The sequence below is a fragment of the Salvelinus namaycush genome, chromosome 15 (genome assembly GCF_016432855.1).
Source record: "Salvelinus namaycush isolate Seneca chromosome 15, SaNama_1.0, whole genome shotgun sequence".
Lineage (NCBI taxonomy): Eukaryota > Metazoa > Chordata > Actinopteri > Salmoniformes > Salmonidae > Salvelinus > Salvelinus namaycush.
Window position 1 is genome coordinate 1,050,159 of NC_052321.1, and position 16,518 is coordinate 1,066,676.

The window sequence follows — 16,518 nt, forward strand, 5'->3', positions numbered from 1 at the left end:
TGTTCATGCGACTCAAAACAGCTAGCCGTCTGAACTAAAGCCTAGGAAATAGCTGTGGGAGCCAACACAATTCTCCACATCTCCGACAAGGTCGTTTATCATTAGGGCCAGTATTTTTAACCCTCATCCTGTGATTTGACCTGTAAAAACTCATGACCCCTCCCTACTCATGGTGTCAACTGAAGCCTAGTGCTGAGAACTACCTCCGTTACATGAGCCACTGAAAAACCCAACCCCCCCAGTACCTGGATGTTAGCCTGCTGCTGGTGACCTACACCCCCCCAGTACCTGGATGTTAGCCTGCTGCAGGTGACCTACACCCCCCCCAGTACCTGGATGTTAGCCTGCTGCAGGTGACCTACACCCCCCCCCCCCCCAGTACCTGGATGTTAGCCTGCTGCAGGTGACCTACACCCCCCCCCCCCCCAGTACCTGGATGTTAGCCTGCTGCAGGTGACCTACACCCCCCCCCCCCCCAGTACCTGGATGTTAGCCTGCTGCAGGTGACCTACACCCCCCCCCCCCAGTACCTGGATGTTAGCCTGCTGCAGGTGACCTACACCCCCCCCCCCCAGTACCTGGATGTTAGCCTGCTGCAGGTGACCTACACCCCCCCCCCCCCCCCCCAGTACCTGGATGTTAGCCTGCTGCAGGTGACCTACACCCCCCCCCCCCCCCCCAGTACCTGGATGTTAGCCTGCTGCAGGTGACCTACACCCCCCCCCCCCCAGTACCTGGATGTTAGCCTGCTGCAGGTGACCTACACCCCCCCCCCCCCCCAGTACCTGGATGTTAGCCTGCTGCAGGTGACCTACACCCCCCCCCCCCAGTACCTGGATGTTAGCCTGCTGCAGGTGACCTACACCCCCCCCCCCCCCCCCCAGTACCTGGATGTTAGCCTGCTGCAGGTGACCTACACCCCCCCCCCCCAGTACCTGGATGTTAGCCTGCTGCAGGTGACCTACACCCCCCCCCCCCCCCCCAGTACCTGGATGTTAGCCTGCTGCAGGTGGTGCGACCAGGTAGTGAAGAGGTTCTGCCTCATCTGCTGCTCGAAGTAGCCTGCGTAGGCGATGAAGGCTGCGGACAGCAGGCAGTCCCCGGCGATGGTAGCCATCTGGTTCTTGAACGTCTCGCTGGACTTCTCCCAGCGCTCGCTCTCGGCAGACAGGCTCTTGAGCAGGGCTGTGCTGCGGTTCACCTGCACTCACAGAAGACGGTCAAGGTCAGATTTAACAATGAGAACAATGATGGATTGGATTGATACAGCGCTTTTCCACCTAGTCTTCAATTGCTTTACATTGGAATGGAGTTTTAAACTGATGTCTCATCCCATTGGGCAACATGCTATTGTCAAGTCTAGGGCATTGACTTTCAGAATGTTCATAGTTGAGATGCTACACCTTTTTCTTTGAAAAAACACTATTTGCTCTAAAACACATTTCCTAAATCTCTTGCTAATTCCTAAGGTTATGGAGAAATGGTATCGCTGGCTAATTCCTAAGGTTATGGAGATTGTGAAATGGTTTAGTTTATTGGGAATGGTTGTTTTATGGGTAGATGGACTTCCCTACCTTCGCCTCGACGGCGGCCAGATCTGCCTTAATGGCCTGGGCCTCAGAGATGAGCACGGCGTACTCCTCCTTGTAACGGGCGATGCTGGACTCCAGGTCATGGATCATCTGCTCCACCTCCTCCGCCTTGGACTTGTTGTCCATGGCATCGTCCTCCAGCTTCTGCAGCTCGTTCCTCAGCGGCTCCACGCGCTTCAACATGTCAGCATAGTTCAGCTAGAAGAGGGGGAAGAGATGGGTCAATATAATTGCAGGTTATAAGTAAGGCGCAGAGTTTTTACACATGGTAAGGAAGAATTTACTCCTGGCACTCATTAGACATTACATGAATCTCAAATATTTTCTCTCCAAATGCATTGGAAGATCCAAGATTCCTCCTCTATGACATTCTCCTTCAATGAGTTTTGAGAGGGAGACGAGGAGAGAGGATGCAAGGAATCGAGGAAAGACTTTAGAGTCACCCGTAAAGCGTTCCCAGTATAAAAGATCAGTGGGTGGGTGGTTTCCTTACCTGAGCGATGGCCCATTTGACCATGGGCCCACAGGCCAGGGAGGCCCTGTTGACCATCTCGTAGTTGAAGTTTGGGTTGGACATGTAGTTCTTCTTCATCTTCTCACGGATTGACTCACTGCGTTTACAATAGAGGTCACAGGGTTATAGGACAGAGCAACAGGCAATTGTATAAAAAAAATGTCAAATTAATTAAATTGCGAGCAGGGTATTCAGAAATGATTATGATGAAATTATGTACGAAAGGGGTGGCGTGCAAGGAAGCAAAAAAAAAAAAAAAAAGAGGCTTTTTGGTTGTTACAGCTTTGATAAAGGGAAATTTCACCAAAATATGACTGGGTTTGTTTTGATCGTGTCTGAAACACTTCTAGCACAGTGAGAAGTGTTTCACATATATACTTGACCACAAAGGTCGGCGGGTCTGGGTTTCACGCGCTGAACGATATACCCGATGACAACATCCGGTGTATTGATGTGGTGGATGAGATCTAAAAAGCCATTTCACGAAGCCTCTATGTTATACCGACCACACTATACATCTGTGTGTAGATATGGTTGTCCTTGCTTGACAGAGCCATTAGATGTCTTTTCAGCGATGCTCCTATTGGCCGATTCACTGAAAGACAACAGCTTGGTGTGGGGGCGGTGCTTCCTGCTCTGGCTCCGTTGTGCATCGTGCATTCACTATGAATGCCGGAGTGGTGGTACACTTGGAGCAGACGAATACACAGGAAGTTCTTCTTCTTGAGTCTACCGGTGAAATTAAAATGCACTTGTAGCTTGTACTGGGATTTTTTGGGGGATAGATAGATGACAAAACCTAATGTTGTTAACATAGTAATGACTGTGGCAGAGCTAGGGTGAAATTCCCCTTCAACTGGAAAATTGCATTCTATTTAGTATTCTATGACTTATGAATCATTTTGAAATGTTTCATCCAAATGGATACAGATCGTAGCGACTGATTTCAGACTGTTTTTCTACCAACTACGGTCAGAAAACATATCTAGCCAACTGCTGGACATGCTAACTTGATTCAATGAGCATAATCATGCCAAGATTGGTCTACTATCAATAAATCAGTACATTACTCTTCTTTATATTCTGATTTCTCAAGACAACCAATTGGCAATTAGCAATACAGTAAATCACAACTGCGTGAGGAAGATTAAGATCAGAGTAATATAAAATGGATAAGCACAGTACCTCATGTCCTCTGAGACAAAGTTGACTATGTTGGTGATGAAATTGTCCCTGACAATAACTTGTCTGATCTTTTTCCAGTCATTAGTCTCCTCGCCCAGCAGTAAGCAGATAGACTCTAAGGCCAGCTTAACCGTGGGAGGGGGGTTGGTCATGGCACGCACTTCAACAAGATGGTGACGCTTAATAGAGCTGACGGCTGGGGAGGGATGGATGGGGGGAGGGAAAAAGAGGGGGGGCCACTCTTTAGGAACCATGCACGACAGAAGGGGTGGGAGGAGGGGGGTTTGACAGCAGCAAGGTTGGGAGAGGGGGGCAAAGGGACTGTTTCAGGGCAGCGGTGTTTAGGCATTTGAACTCCATTGAAGAAAGAGGCCATTTTGGATCTCTTAAAACTTGCTAGCAGGAATGCGTCTTGCTCTAGATTTGACTGTAGAAAAACATGTCGGCAGCTCAGACCAAACCGCTCTGTAATTGGTTCAATCAAATGTCAAATCACACAACTCCTCTCTGCCATTGAAACAAATCACAAACACCCCTTCCCTCGGTCACGCAAACCCCCACCGCCGCAATCTTCCCCCTCCAACAAAACACTCATGGTCACCTGATCTCATCGGCAGAAAAGTTAACAATGGTGGGGATGAAGTTCTCCCTCATTATGATGGAGCGGATCTGCTTCCAGTCTGTGGTGCTCTCCCCCAGGAGCAGGCAGATGGACTCCAGGGCCAGCTTGACCGCCCCCGGCGGGTTGGCCATGGAACGCACCTCCACCAGATGCTGCTTCTTAATGGACTTAACGGCTAACCCCGGCCAGAAGTGGGGGGCACAGAGGACGGAGAGGAGAATCAACAGCAAAGAGGGAAAGTGAGAAGAAAAGCAGAGAAGTTAGAATAAGAAGAGAGATATCCATCTCGTACCGGGAGACCGCGGGAGAGAGGACAATAAAGAACTTAAGTTGAACTTGGAAAGAAACAAAGAAATCTGCTCAAAAAGAGCAATGTTGTTTCTATCAGCGGGGCATCTCATAATGTAAACTTGTTGTTTCTATCAGCGGGGCATCTCATAATGTAAACTTGTTGTTTCTATCAGCGGGGCATCTCATAATGTAAACTTGTTGTTTCTATCAGCGGGGCATCTCATAATGTAAACTTGTTGTTTCTATCAGCGGGGCATCTCATAATGTAAACTTGTTGTTTCTATCAGCGGGGCATCTCATAATGTAAACTTGTTGTTTCTATCAGCGGGGCATCTCATAATGTAAACTTGTTGTTTCCATCAGCGGGGCATCTAATAATGTAAACTTGTTGTTTCTATCAGTTGGGCATCTCATAATGTAAACTTGTTGTTTCTATCAGCGGGGCATCTCATAATGTAAACTTGTTGTTTCTATCAGCGGGGCATCTCATAATGTAAACTTGTTGTTTCTATCAGCGGGGCATCTCATAATGTAAACTTGGGGATGTAAATCATTCAACAGCAGCAGTGACATTGCTAAATATGAACGCTCCCAAAACAACACTGCTTGTTAAATAGATCAGTCTGCCTCTAAGCTGATTTTGCAACAATGTCTAAAGCAGCCATCAGAAGTGTAAGGAAATTAAATACAAAATAAAACAGAAGGGAGACGTACCATTCTGGGCCTCAATAACAGCGGGCTCCACCTGATCCAGGTCTACCTTGACACTCAGCTGTTTGTCTTTGATCTTCTCCTGTTGCTTGTACACAGACTCCTGGATTTCCTGACTCATCACCTAGAAATCACAACGGAAAACACACATGTCTAATACAACCATCTACTTCCACAGAGGTTAGTATACAGCAGAGATCTGAAAGTCCCGGCCCGGGAGCCACATCAGGACCTGATCTGCTTATTTCTTGGCCCAGCGGGACGGAATTTTCAGACCACTGGTATACAGTGAAATAGTTCCTCTCTCTCACCTTCTTCTTCTCCGCCTCCTGCTGGTCTTTGACCATCTTTTTCAGCTTGTCGTTGGCATCCGCGTTCTTCACCTCCAGCTCCTGGCTCTTGATCCTAAGGTCGTGACGCAGCTCCTCCACCTATGGGTTAAGATAAAGATACAGACTGTGGTAACAAACAACTGGAACGGACAATAAAAATCCAAGCAGATCTACCATAATCTTGAAACACAAAGCCAAATTGTGCGTCTGCAAGCTAGCTAGCTAGCTCTATCCACGTCTTAAGTTAATGTTTGTCAGGAAAGACCACTATGGAAGGAAGCGTCACCTGGTCCACGGTCTCCTTGATTTTCCTCAGGCCCACGTTGAGATGCATCTGCTGCTCCTCCAGCTCGCTGCGCTTCTCGTTGAACAGGTCGGCGTAGTGGTTGATGAAGTCCAGGTAGTGGCGCGGGGTGATAGCCATGGTGCGCCCGCCACGCTTGGACAGCCGGCTGTTAGCCTGAGGAGGAAGAACACCATCGTAAGCAAACGTGAGTACCATTTTACCGTCATACCTGGTTTAAAATGTTGTCCCAATCCCAAATCGTACCTCTATGCCCACTTGTGGAGATCTGAGAGGAATTGACAGGTATAATCAAGCCTCTTGATAGGCTAGGTGGAAGTTTCACTATATTGCTTAAACCAATCAAATCCTCTCAGATCTCCACAAGTGCATAGGCCTGGTATTTCTATTCTTTCAAATACTTTAAGCGTTTGTTTGAGCCTGCCTGGAGTGCCAGATGGGCCGTGTTTTGCACTTTTGGGACGATTCCATTGCACTAGACGAGCTCAGCTGAGGTATTTGAAAAAATAATTAAAAAAATACAATTTGAACCCAGGTCTGATTACCAAAGTGTGAGTCTTACTTGGTGCAGTGTCTGGTGGACAAACACGCAACCGTTGACGATGGCCTCACGGTGAGATGGTGGCTGGGGCAGCTTGTCGTACACCACCGGCATGTAGTCAGGCACCTTGTAGTTGGGTTTCTCCAGGTCCAGTTTGATGGTGAACTCTTTGCCCACTTGGTAGAGGGCCTCAGTTGACCAGTCTCCAAACCAATTCAACACACACCTGTGGAAGGGAAGAGAGAAAGAGTTATGAGAGACCAACACAGATACTGCAGTGGAAGGCTACAATCATGACAGATCTAAAAACGACTGGGGGTGATTGAGTGCAGTGTGACTTGTCTATCCAAAAGGGATCCCAAAGAATCAATTCAACGAAAAAAAATATGTTTTCCTAAGAGTTCAGAATCAGCCACTACTAGTGACCAGTGACAGTGTGCAAATGTGTTCAATGGAAATATTTGAGTGGGTTTAGAGTCAGCTACTAAGGTAATACCAGCGTCACTGTACTGTAGGCTGGGGCATAAAATGAACACCTGTCAAATGCAGTAGGTTTAGGTATTGGCAGGTAAGAATGTGTATTTCACCAGCCACGTAGGTGGGTGGTCAATTTGCAGTGGCTCTACAGAGAAAGCGTTACATTTGCAAATGAACATTTAGTACAAAAAGTCTAGTAGGAGCACATTTGCTAGTTGTGATTTATATAAAAGTTGCAGTAGCTGTTTTTCTGCTGTTTCATAGCTGCTAATCGCACAAAGAAATACAAAATCTATATCCCACCTCACGCAGTAACAAGGCCTGGCTGGGGAGCTTTGTGCTGATAGATTCATTTTTGGAGGCGCTGAGTGATAGCGAAGAGCTGCGGGGTCTACTAGTCAGATCCAAAATCATGGCCAAGTGACATGACTCGAGTGGCCCCGTTACCACGGTAACCTCCCGCCCTTAAAGTGGCAGCTGAACATTTTGTCTCATCTGATATTTTGGTTAATAAAAGACCCGGGTCACAAAAAAATTTAACGAAATTGAGCAATTTATCACATTACTGGTAGATTTTTTCCATCTACCTGCCACAGTGGCTGGTGGAACAAGTAAATTTTAGGCCTTGACTGCAGGTGTGGATATAGGAGGCCCCCACCTGTTGAAGAGGGCAGGGGAGGTGGCGGCGCGGTCCTTCAGGCCCTCAGATGAGGGGTTCATGGTGAAGACCACATGTAGGTTTCTGATGACCTGGCTGGTAAACCACTTGTAGAGCTCCTCGTGTGTGTCCAGCATCATGCCCTCCTTCTGGGCGCCCTCCTTACACTGGGTCATCAGGGCGGCGTACTCGTCACCCTCAAACAGACCTGGCACCTGGGCAGGGACACATGTTAAAGAATTTACACACACAAAAAAGTATGTGGACATAGTGGATTTGGCTATTTCAGCCACACCCGTTGCTGTCTGGTGTATAAAATTGAGCACACCGCCATGCAATCTCCAGAGACAAACATTGGCAGTAGAATGACCTTACTGAAGAGCTCAGAGTGACTTTCAACTAGGCACCGTCATAGGATGCCACCTTTCCAACAAATCAAGTCATCAAATTTCTGCCCTGCTAGAGCAGCCCCGTCAACTGTACATGCTGTTATTGTGAAGTTGAAACGTCTACGAGCAACAACGGCTCAGCCTCGAAGTGGTAGGCCACACAAGCCCACAGAACAGGACCACCGAGTGCTGAAGCACGTAGCGTGTAAAAATAGTCTGTCCTCGGTTGTATCACTCACTACCGAGTTCCAAACTGCCTCTGGAAGCACGTCAGCACAACAACTGTTAGTCAGGAGCTTCATGAAATGGGTTTCCATTTCAGCCGACGCTGGTGTAAAGCTCACCGCCATTGGACTCTGTTGCAGTGGAAACACGTTCTCTGGCATTCTCACGCTTCACCATCTGGCAGTCCAACAGACGATTCTGGGTTTGGTTGGATGCCAGGAGAACGCTGCCTGCCCCAATTCATAGTGTCAACTGTAAAGTTTGGTAGATGAGGAATAATGATCTGGGGCTGTTTTTCATGGTTCGGGCTAGGCCCCTTAGTTCCAGTGAAGGGAAATCTTAATGCTACAGCGTACAATGAAATTCTAGACGATTCTGTGCTTCCAACTTTTTGGAACAGTTTGGGGAAGGCCCTTTCCTGTTTCAGCATGACAATGCCCCCGTGCACAAAGCAAAGTCCATACAGAAATGGTTTATTGAGATCGGTGTGGAAGAACTTGACTGGCCTGCAGAGCCCTGACCTCAACACCTTTGAGATGAATTGGAACGCCGACTGAAAGCCAGAACTTATCGCCCGACCTCACTAATGCTATTGTGGCTGAATGGAAGCAAGTCCCTGCAGCAATGTTCCAACATCTAGTGGAAAGCCTTCCCAGAAGAGTGGAGGCTGTTATAGCAGCAAAGAGGGGACCAACTCCATATTAATGCCCATGACTTTGGAATGAGATGTTTGACGAGCAGGTGTCCACATACCTTTGGTCATGTATATAGGAACTTGAGGGTATGGCATTTCCTACCAACAAGTTCCTCAATAGCAGTATCCAACAAGTTTCTCAATAGCAGTATCTAGGTAGGAACCAATGGAAGAGGCGAGAGGGGATGTTTAAAGTGACTACCTTCTCCTCGTCCCTTCTTCTGCTCTGAGCTGACAAGATAGGTAAAAGCAATATGATCTTGATTTGGCCTTCACCCCATCCTGTCTCTTCAATGTCAGTGCAGACAAAGGAACGGAGACTGTTCTATTTTTGAGTATTAAAGTGTAAGCTTGGGTTAGCAGTCTACCTCTCCGTTGGCCAGCAGGGTGTTCATGCGCTCCAGGAAGCCAGAGTCCAGGACGTTGGACTCGTCCATGATGAAGGCGATCTTCTCGTTCTTGCAGCCGGAGCGACGCAGCACCGTCCGCAGGTCCTCGTCAAAGTCGTCACCCGTGTACCTCCTGTGGACCTGGATACAGATAATCACAATGCAGTCAGCACCTCATTCAACCACTGAACTCAATAGAACCTACATTTTGACTTATTCCAATTTACATCCGATGGATTCCACACAGACATAACAAACACTGAAACAGTACTTTTCCCACCCATAATATGATGACGATTCAGATAGCTTTAAAATGGTAATTCAAAAGGAACAGAGTTAGATTTACAGTTTGCCATTACCGCTGGACTTTTCTTTACTAACCTTGATCTGATAGACACTCAGGCCGTTCATCCAGGCCACAAAGCGTGACAGGGTGGTCTTTCCTGCTCCACTGACTCCAATCAGGAGGAGATGACCCTGGGGTTGTCGGAAGATTCTGGAAAGGACACGAATTGGCCGTTTTAACAATGTCAGAGTAAGGAGTCATAGCAAAAACCTCAAGTGTATCCACGTGCTTAAATTTCACAATGTGAAGCAGAGAAGTATTTTTTGTATTTACCGGTCGATTCGGAGGACATGGTCCAGAACCTCGTTGAAGAGCACCAGCGGCACATCCAGCTCCTCCTCGTAGAAGACCCTCAGACGGGCCTTGACGTAGTCTCGCAGCTCCTCCTGTTCCACTGGGATATAATCCTGAGGATGGGGACAGACAGCCATTAACACAACAACTAAAAAACATATTTCATTCAACATACACAAGCCATGATTGTCAAGTGTTTCTTGGCTCTACATTCACAGTGGGTATGTCTATATGGTAGTTAGGTGATGCTGCAACATATGCCGATACACAGAATTAAAACAGAACCGTGTTATATTGCATCTCAATAAACAGAACCGTATTATATTGCGTCTCAAATAAATCAAATTTTATTGGTCACATACACGTGTTTAGCAGATGTTATTGCAGGTGTAGCGAAATGGACAGTGCAGTAATATATTAAAAAAATTACTTATACTGCGTCTGTATAAACAGAACTGTATTATATTGCTACTATGGGCAGGAAGCTCACCTTAGAGAGCCAGTTGCTGTAGAGGATAGGCCTGTTGAGGGCCTTTTCACGGTCAATGTTGGGGAAGTGCTTGAGGGCCACCATGTCAATGTTTTCGTCTGTCCAGCGCCTCTCCTCATCCTCCACCAACCTGTGCATGGGAGAGAATAGTTTAACAGGTCAGTCAGGACTTAGACAACAACATTGATCTCTTTGCATCCAACTTTTCAAATCGATCAGGTCACACAATCAAGAAAACTCAGGGCCTTGGTTATAGCCTGGAACAAGCACCTAGTGTTATTCCTGGCAAGGGAAAACGCCAAGCCATATTAATAATGCTAAACAATCTTTCCCCCAAAGATTCTACTAGGCTACTTTGGGGGAGTCTGGCTACTTCCCTAAGGACTGAACACACACACCTGTCTTGGAAGAGGCGCAGGGCCTCATGGGCCCAGATGCGGATGAGACCCTCCACAGGGAGTGTCTCCAGGGGCCGCAGGGCCTCGAAGATGCCCCTCACCCAGCGGGACATCTCACGGGGAGAGTAGATGTAGTGGGGCTGGGTGTCTTGGGTGAAGCGTTCCTGTAGTGGACAGAGAGACATGCTCCATGAGGACAAAAAGGTCAGTTCCCTTACAGCACATCCAATCTACCCTGGTCCCGGATCAGTTTGTGACGTTTTGCTAACAACCATAGGTTTTTGGCAAGATGGCATAAACTGATCTGGGAATAGGCTACATCCTATCCATTGTGTTCAGCACTATAAAAATCAGACATTGAGAGTGATTCCTATAGCGGCTCTTATACAAGACATATTTGTGAGGATGTTGTACCATAGAAATGGCTGCTGCTACTACTGCAGATACTACATTAGATAATAGATAACTGTAAATACTACATTAGAATAATACTGTTGATAATACTGCTGTAGATCAGCCTTTCTTAAAGTATGGGTCATGACCAAATGTGTCGCAACATGTCAGAGTAAAAAAATAAAAAAAAAAATCTATAAAACAAAGTTTGCTACTCAGGGTCTCAACTTACTGTTTAGAGTCAGAATAGTAGAATACACAATTTAAAAATTTGGTTTTGCATCAGCAGTTTCTCTCTTGTTTCGTCAGTCACTGACAGTGAACTATTTTTAGATGAGTATGTTAGTCTAAGCCAGCCATCTAAACTAATTGTAGTCGAATACCGACCGGGGACGCGCCCAGGGGGGGGCCCTGTCCTCCAGGAGGCCCCCATTGATTTTGTTAGTCAGATATCACAATAACATGGCATAAGTCATGGCAAAATTTGATAATACTCAAAATACTACTGTAAATACTTTCACTACTGTAGATACCTGTAAATACTTCTACTACTTTATCCGTCTATGTTTGATATGTAAGCTCTTACCTGAGACATGGTGTAGAACTCCACCATGGCGGCGGTGAGTGGCTCAGCGAAGGTACGCAGCGAGGGGATGAGACGCAGCATGGCCCGGTTGAAGGTACCGTAGATCTGAGTGAGGGAGGCGGGGCCGGGGTAGTCCACGTACACCACTGGCACGTGGCGCAGGAACCTGGATTTCAAAAATCACACAACAGTTACTCATCATTCAAAACCGACCACAGTGAGTCTAGTCCGGGGTCGTATTCATTAGGCACCAAACGGTAGAAAACTGACTGAAACGGGTAGGGGACTACTTTACCTATACAAAACTATCCTTTTCCCCGTTTCAAAACGTTTTGCTACAGTTCGTCACATCGCTCCCTCGCTGTGTACCATGTGAGTCGCTACTACTAAACAAGACCTAGGATAAAGCAACATGGTCTCAGAATGGACATAGGTCATGTTGACAGTGTACCTGTGGGTGAGGGGCTTCCTGCCGGGGTCGGTGGGGGGGTTACAGGCTCCCACAAACTGGATCCTCTCCAGCTTGACCCAGGTCTGGTCTGAGGTGCGGTAGAAGCCTCCGTGCTCCACCATCTGCAGGGGGAAACACCAGAGGAAGGTGAGCTAATGCTCCAGCAGGAACTCAGCATAACATAGGCCTTAGTGCAGGGGTAGGAAACCCTGTTCTTGGAGTGCTGCAGGCAACCCCCCATGACCAACAGATAAGTGATCAATTCAGTGATTTCCTAAATTCAACACAGGTCGGTTAAATTAAAAAAAAACATGAAGTGCCTGCGGCCCTCCAGGACCAGGGTTGCCTATCCTTGCCTTTGTGTTTAACTTCAGAACACACCGGCCCATTCTCAAATGGCATCCTTCCTGGTCTCCTTTACTTCAGTACCACTGATAGGTGGAAAGGCCATGTTAAACCTATTGAGACACAGCCAGTATGTGTGTATGTACAAGCTGAGACCACCTCACCTGTCTGAGGAAGGAGATGACCCTCTGGGTACCATACTTGTCCATGTCAGGCAAGTTGATCTCATCACAGAAGAGCACCAGCCACTTGCCCAGCTGCACGGGGGCCAGGACCACACCGTTGGGCGTGCGACGGTACTCGCAGTAGTGGTCAAAGGTCTTTAGCAGCAGCTCCGGGGTGGTGGCGCTGGAGAAGTTCAGACCCACAACCTGGAAGCAGATGTGAAAGGGTTAACTTACGCAGGAAGACCTATTATTCATTTGAACGACTCATTGGCACACTTGAAGATTTAGCCTCTGGTCCAATGTCCACACTAGCATACTTATTGTGGTATTAGCAATGTATTGGGTATGCATTCCAAGTGGTATGCATTCTAAGTGGACATTGGAAGCTGACCTAAGTCCAGCTCTAGGGTGACCAGCTGAAGACATGCAGGGTGTGCCGGCTTTTGCTCCAATTCAGCACAAAAAAAAACAACATGTTTCTCAATATGCATACTACCGCGCTCCGAGTGCATTCTCCAAGGACGTTCTTGAGAACGCATAAAACATGACATTTATTTTAATACATTTTGAGTAATTTTTTACGCGTTTGCCTCGTATTTCTTTGCATACTTTCAGTTGAAGCTTTCAACGATGCATGGTTCAAAATACATACAAACGGGAGTACGCATTTGATAACTGTACTCTGTTTCGCATACTTTGATTTGGACTCATACTCCGACCCCCCAGTGCTCCAATTTGAGTGCTCAGAGCACGGTAGTATGCATTTTGAGAAACACCCCATGACTCAGACCATGGTCAGTTTAGACTACAATTGACACCCACAGGTCTAGCGCCATCTAACCCCAGTAAACAGCGTTCCTGATGGGACCACACTTACCTCCATGTCAGGCAGAGCTCGGAGGGCGCTGAACAAGGTCATGGTTTTACCCGAGCCGGGCGGGCCGCAGAGGACCAGGGGCTTGTGCTCAGCCAGCCAGGTGTAGAGCAGGGCTTCGTGGCGCACCGTGTCCAGGGTGGGTACCACAACATCTGGGCTAGCCACCTTGTGGGTCTCCACTTCGATCTGGGGCACCTTGCCCTGCCACGACTGCCACTCGCCGGAGATGGTGACCTGACGGGAAGAAAAACAAGGAGGGTTGGAGTATAATTCTAGGGACAAGAGGTTTTCCTAGTTAGCTCATATAGTCAGGAAAACAGAAAAAAACTCAGGTCTCCTGTCAGGGCCTAACACGGGCCACATGCTGGTAGATTTTGGCATTGGCGGGTAAAAATGATATTTCACCAGCCACGACAGCAGGTGGTCAGGGCTCCACAGTGCAAGTATTTCATTAGTCAAATATGATCACATTTATAGTAATAAAAATGCTCCAGTAGCTGTCTTAAAAGTATTTTTGCCTTTTTGTTTCATAGCTGGTAAATGAAAAAAATAAAATAATAATAAATCGCACAAAGAACTATGAATCCTCAAGCTGCAAACACTGCCTCACTTGGGGCTGTGCACACGTGAAGATCTGAGTGAAAGATTCATTTTTAGATCGAAAATTCTACTGAAGTGAGACTTTGTCCTTGTGTTTCCCAGCTATTTACATAGAAAAACAACTTAGCTTGTGAACAAAACTATATTTTAGTTTCAACAGCTAGGGAAGAGAAGACCACGCTTCTACTAGTCAGAATCTCACGGGCACAAACATGACTTGAGTTACGTTACCACGGTAACCTCCCACCCTTAAAGGGGCAGGTGAACATTTGTCTCATCTGCTATATTTTGGTTAAAAGACTAAGGTCACAAAAAAATGAAATTAAACATATCACATTACCTCTTACTAGTAATACATATGTTTTAGAAACATTACAAAGCATGCTCATCCATTTCTGTTTTGTTGGTGTCATTTTAGCAGCAAAAAACCCCTAATTTGTCTGGCAAAAAAATCTGAGTGGCTGGTATTTATCTACCTGCCAGTGGTTGGTGGACTAAAAAGTAAATTTAATTAGTAATGATTCATTTAATAGTTCATTTTAAGCCCTGTCTCCAGTTCTACCACAGGATTAGAAAAATAAGAAAGGAAAAATAAAGTTTTTAATTTTAATGACAGTTAAATGGGTGATCCACTTTGTTATTCAGCTTGATGATCTGAGATTCAAGAGCACGTCCATTCCTACCTCGTAGTCGATGATGGGCACGTTGGGCGCAGAGGGCAGGGGCACAGTGGTGATGCGGCGGATATATTCACCCAGCTCGCCACGTATCTTCAACCGGCCGTCGCCTGAGAAAGACCACAGCACGGCGTAGATCAAGTACCTCTGTGGACCCAAAAGGCAGAAATATGGTTAACATTTATAAAACCCATTCATTATTTTTTCTAATATATTTTTTTGTACAAAAATCAAGTTTACAATTAGTGCAGCATTGTTACAAACCCAATAATAATAATGACGCTTAGTGTGACAGGAGAGGAGCTGCTTAGTGCAATGTACTCGGAATTCATCAGATTTCATTCTCTGGGGTAAGTCTCCAGTCTGACAGGATAGTTTCTCAATTTCTTAACTCAATCAATCCACCAAGTGAATTCTAAAAACATTTGCACCCCCCCCCAACTACTCGATTCTTAAACTGCAATTTCAATTATTCTCCTAAACTTAAATGAATTAAAATGGAATTGACACCAAGCCCTGAGGGACTGCATTTAGCCTCCCCACAAGCAGGAGGCGCTGTGGCACCGCTGGCTGACCTGCATGTAGCGCTCCAGCTGGTCGTTGGGCATGGGGAAGTCTGAGTGGTTGTTGTTGTAGAGCGCCACGTTGCGGCAGGCCTGGTGTAGCATGGAGAACAGGGAACCCATACAACGCAGCCGCGTGAAATCCATGATGTGCTCCATCTTAGAGGCGTGCTCCAGGGTCTTGATCACCAGCCCAGTGGAGGTGAAGTAGGGCTGCAGGATGGCCGCCGTGTCCCTCTGGATCTGGAGAGGGGGAGATGACAATGGGGAGTGTTACAAGACTGTTAACGTAACGCGAGATGAGCAAGGGCTGTGTTCAGTAGGGAGAATTTTTTTCTCCAACAGAGTGAAACAAGTGTTTTGTTATGGTGCGCCCTACTGAACAGGACCCGGGTAGCAACAGTACCAACCTGCAGCATGGGGGAGGCGGTCTCCTCGCCCTCGTCCTCAGTGCCCTTGTGCATGCGGAAAGCCTCATCTTCGCCCTCGTCCAATGGGATGCTGCGCAGGCGCGCCAGGAAGTGGTTGAAGATCATGTCAGTGCTGAGCACGTCTTCGCTGAACCAGACCATGCCACAACGTGACACAGTGGCCAGGGTGGCATACTTCAGATCCTGCACCTCGAACATGATGCGCACCTACAGACACCACATTATGGAGTTATGAGAGGAATGCTGATGTCACAGGTCCAAATGTAAAATTGTTTTAAAGGTAGTCCCCTTTGGACCAATAAAAAGCTGGCGCTGGAACACACCCAGAGAAATTTGTTTAGTGTAGAGGTGCTGACTAACGGTGAATAAACTGTAAGCTATACAAATAAATAAAAGAGTCGCACACACTCTTTCTAGATCTTTTTTGGACTAAAAGATAATGGCCAGTTTTATTCAATGGCACAGTTTCACAGACTCAAATTAAGCCTCCACCTGGACTAAAACTGAATCAGTATGTGCAAGTGTGTTTCAAATGTTGACTTCATAGGGTGACCAATGGTATTACAGATGTAAAGCTCATGTCATGGTACTGGATTTCTTTTCATTAAAAAGGATCTGGCTCGAGGGACACGACATACGTTTGGTGGCAGGCTGAGACGCTCTCCATTGGGCAAGGTGAGCAACTTGTTGTCGTCCAGCACAGAGTTGAGATTCTCTACCCACTCGGGGTCCACGTCGCCATCGAAGATGATCCATTGCCGTTTCTGCAACTCGCCTCTAACGTTGTCAATGATCCTGGGATGAAAAACCCCCAAAACAATCGATTAATTGACTGGAGATGTATATACAAAAAGAGAAAACCTTTTGAGTGTCATCAGCCTGACAATGACAAGAGACACCATGTGAGGATACGACAGAACTGAAGTGACTTGGTGCACAGAGAGAACAAGAGGGCTTAGTACGGAGCCCTGGGGGA

The 16,518-nt window shown here is 46.9% G+C and overlaps 1 protein-coding gene across 1 annotated transcript in view; it reads right to left on the minus strand.

The window, feature by feature from the left end:
• The window catches only part of dync1h1 (dynein, cytoplasmic 1, heavy chain 1), a 48,729-nt gene that overhangs the window by 10,762 nt on the left and 21,449 nt on the right, over window positions 1–16,518 (minus strand). The window contains exons 33-54 of the mRNA XM_039008770.1: window positions 16,181–16,337; window positions 15,522–15,749; window positions 15,124–15,354; window positions 14,555–14,695; window positions 13,272–13,505; window positions 12,392–12,598; window positions 11,883–12,004; window positions 11,432–11,597; window positions 10,453–10,616; window positions 10,055–10,184; window positions 9,544–9,677; window positions 9,306–9,420; window positions 8,904–9,065; window positions 7,228–7,442; window positions 6,114–6,318; window positions 5,534–5,707; window positions 5,227–5,346; window positions 4,919–5,039; window positions 3,893–4,088; window positions 2,086–2,203; window positions 1,575–1,790; window positions 989–1,201 (exon numbers count right to left, since the gene is read on the minus strand). Of these exons, the coding sequence (XP_038864698.1) occupies window positions 989–1,201; window positions 1,575–1,790; window positions 2,086–2,203; window positions 3,893–4,088; window positions 4,919–5,039; window positions 5,227–5,346; window positions 5,534–5,707; window positions 6,114–6,318; window positions 7,228–7,442; window positions 8,904–9,065; window positions 9,306–9,420; window positions 9,544–9,677; window positions 10,055–10,184; window positions 10,453–10,616; window positions 11,432–11,597; window positions 11,883–12,004; window positions 12,392–12,598; window positions 13,272–13,505; window positions 14,555–14,695; window positions 15,124–15,354; window positions 15,522–15,749; window positions 16,181–16,337 (3,769 nt within the window). The remainder of the gene's footprint in view (window positions 1–988; window positions 1,202–1,574; window positions 1,791–2,085; window positions 2,204–3,892; window positions 4,089–4,918; window positions 5,040–5,226; window positions 5,347–5,533; window positions 5,708–6,113; window positions 6,319–7,227; window positions 7,443–8,903; window positions 9,066–9,305; window positions 9,421–9,543; window positions 9,678–10,054; window positions 10,185–10,452; window positions 10,617–11,431; window positions 11,598–11,882; window positions 12,005–12,391; window positions 12,599–13,271; window positions 13,506–14,554; window positions 14,696–15,123; window positions 15,355–15,521; window positions 15,750–16,180; window positions 16,338–16,518) is intronic.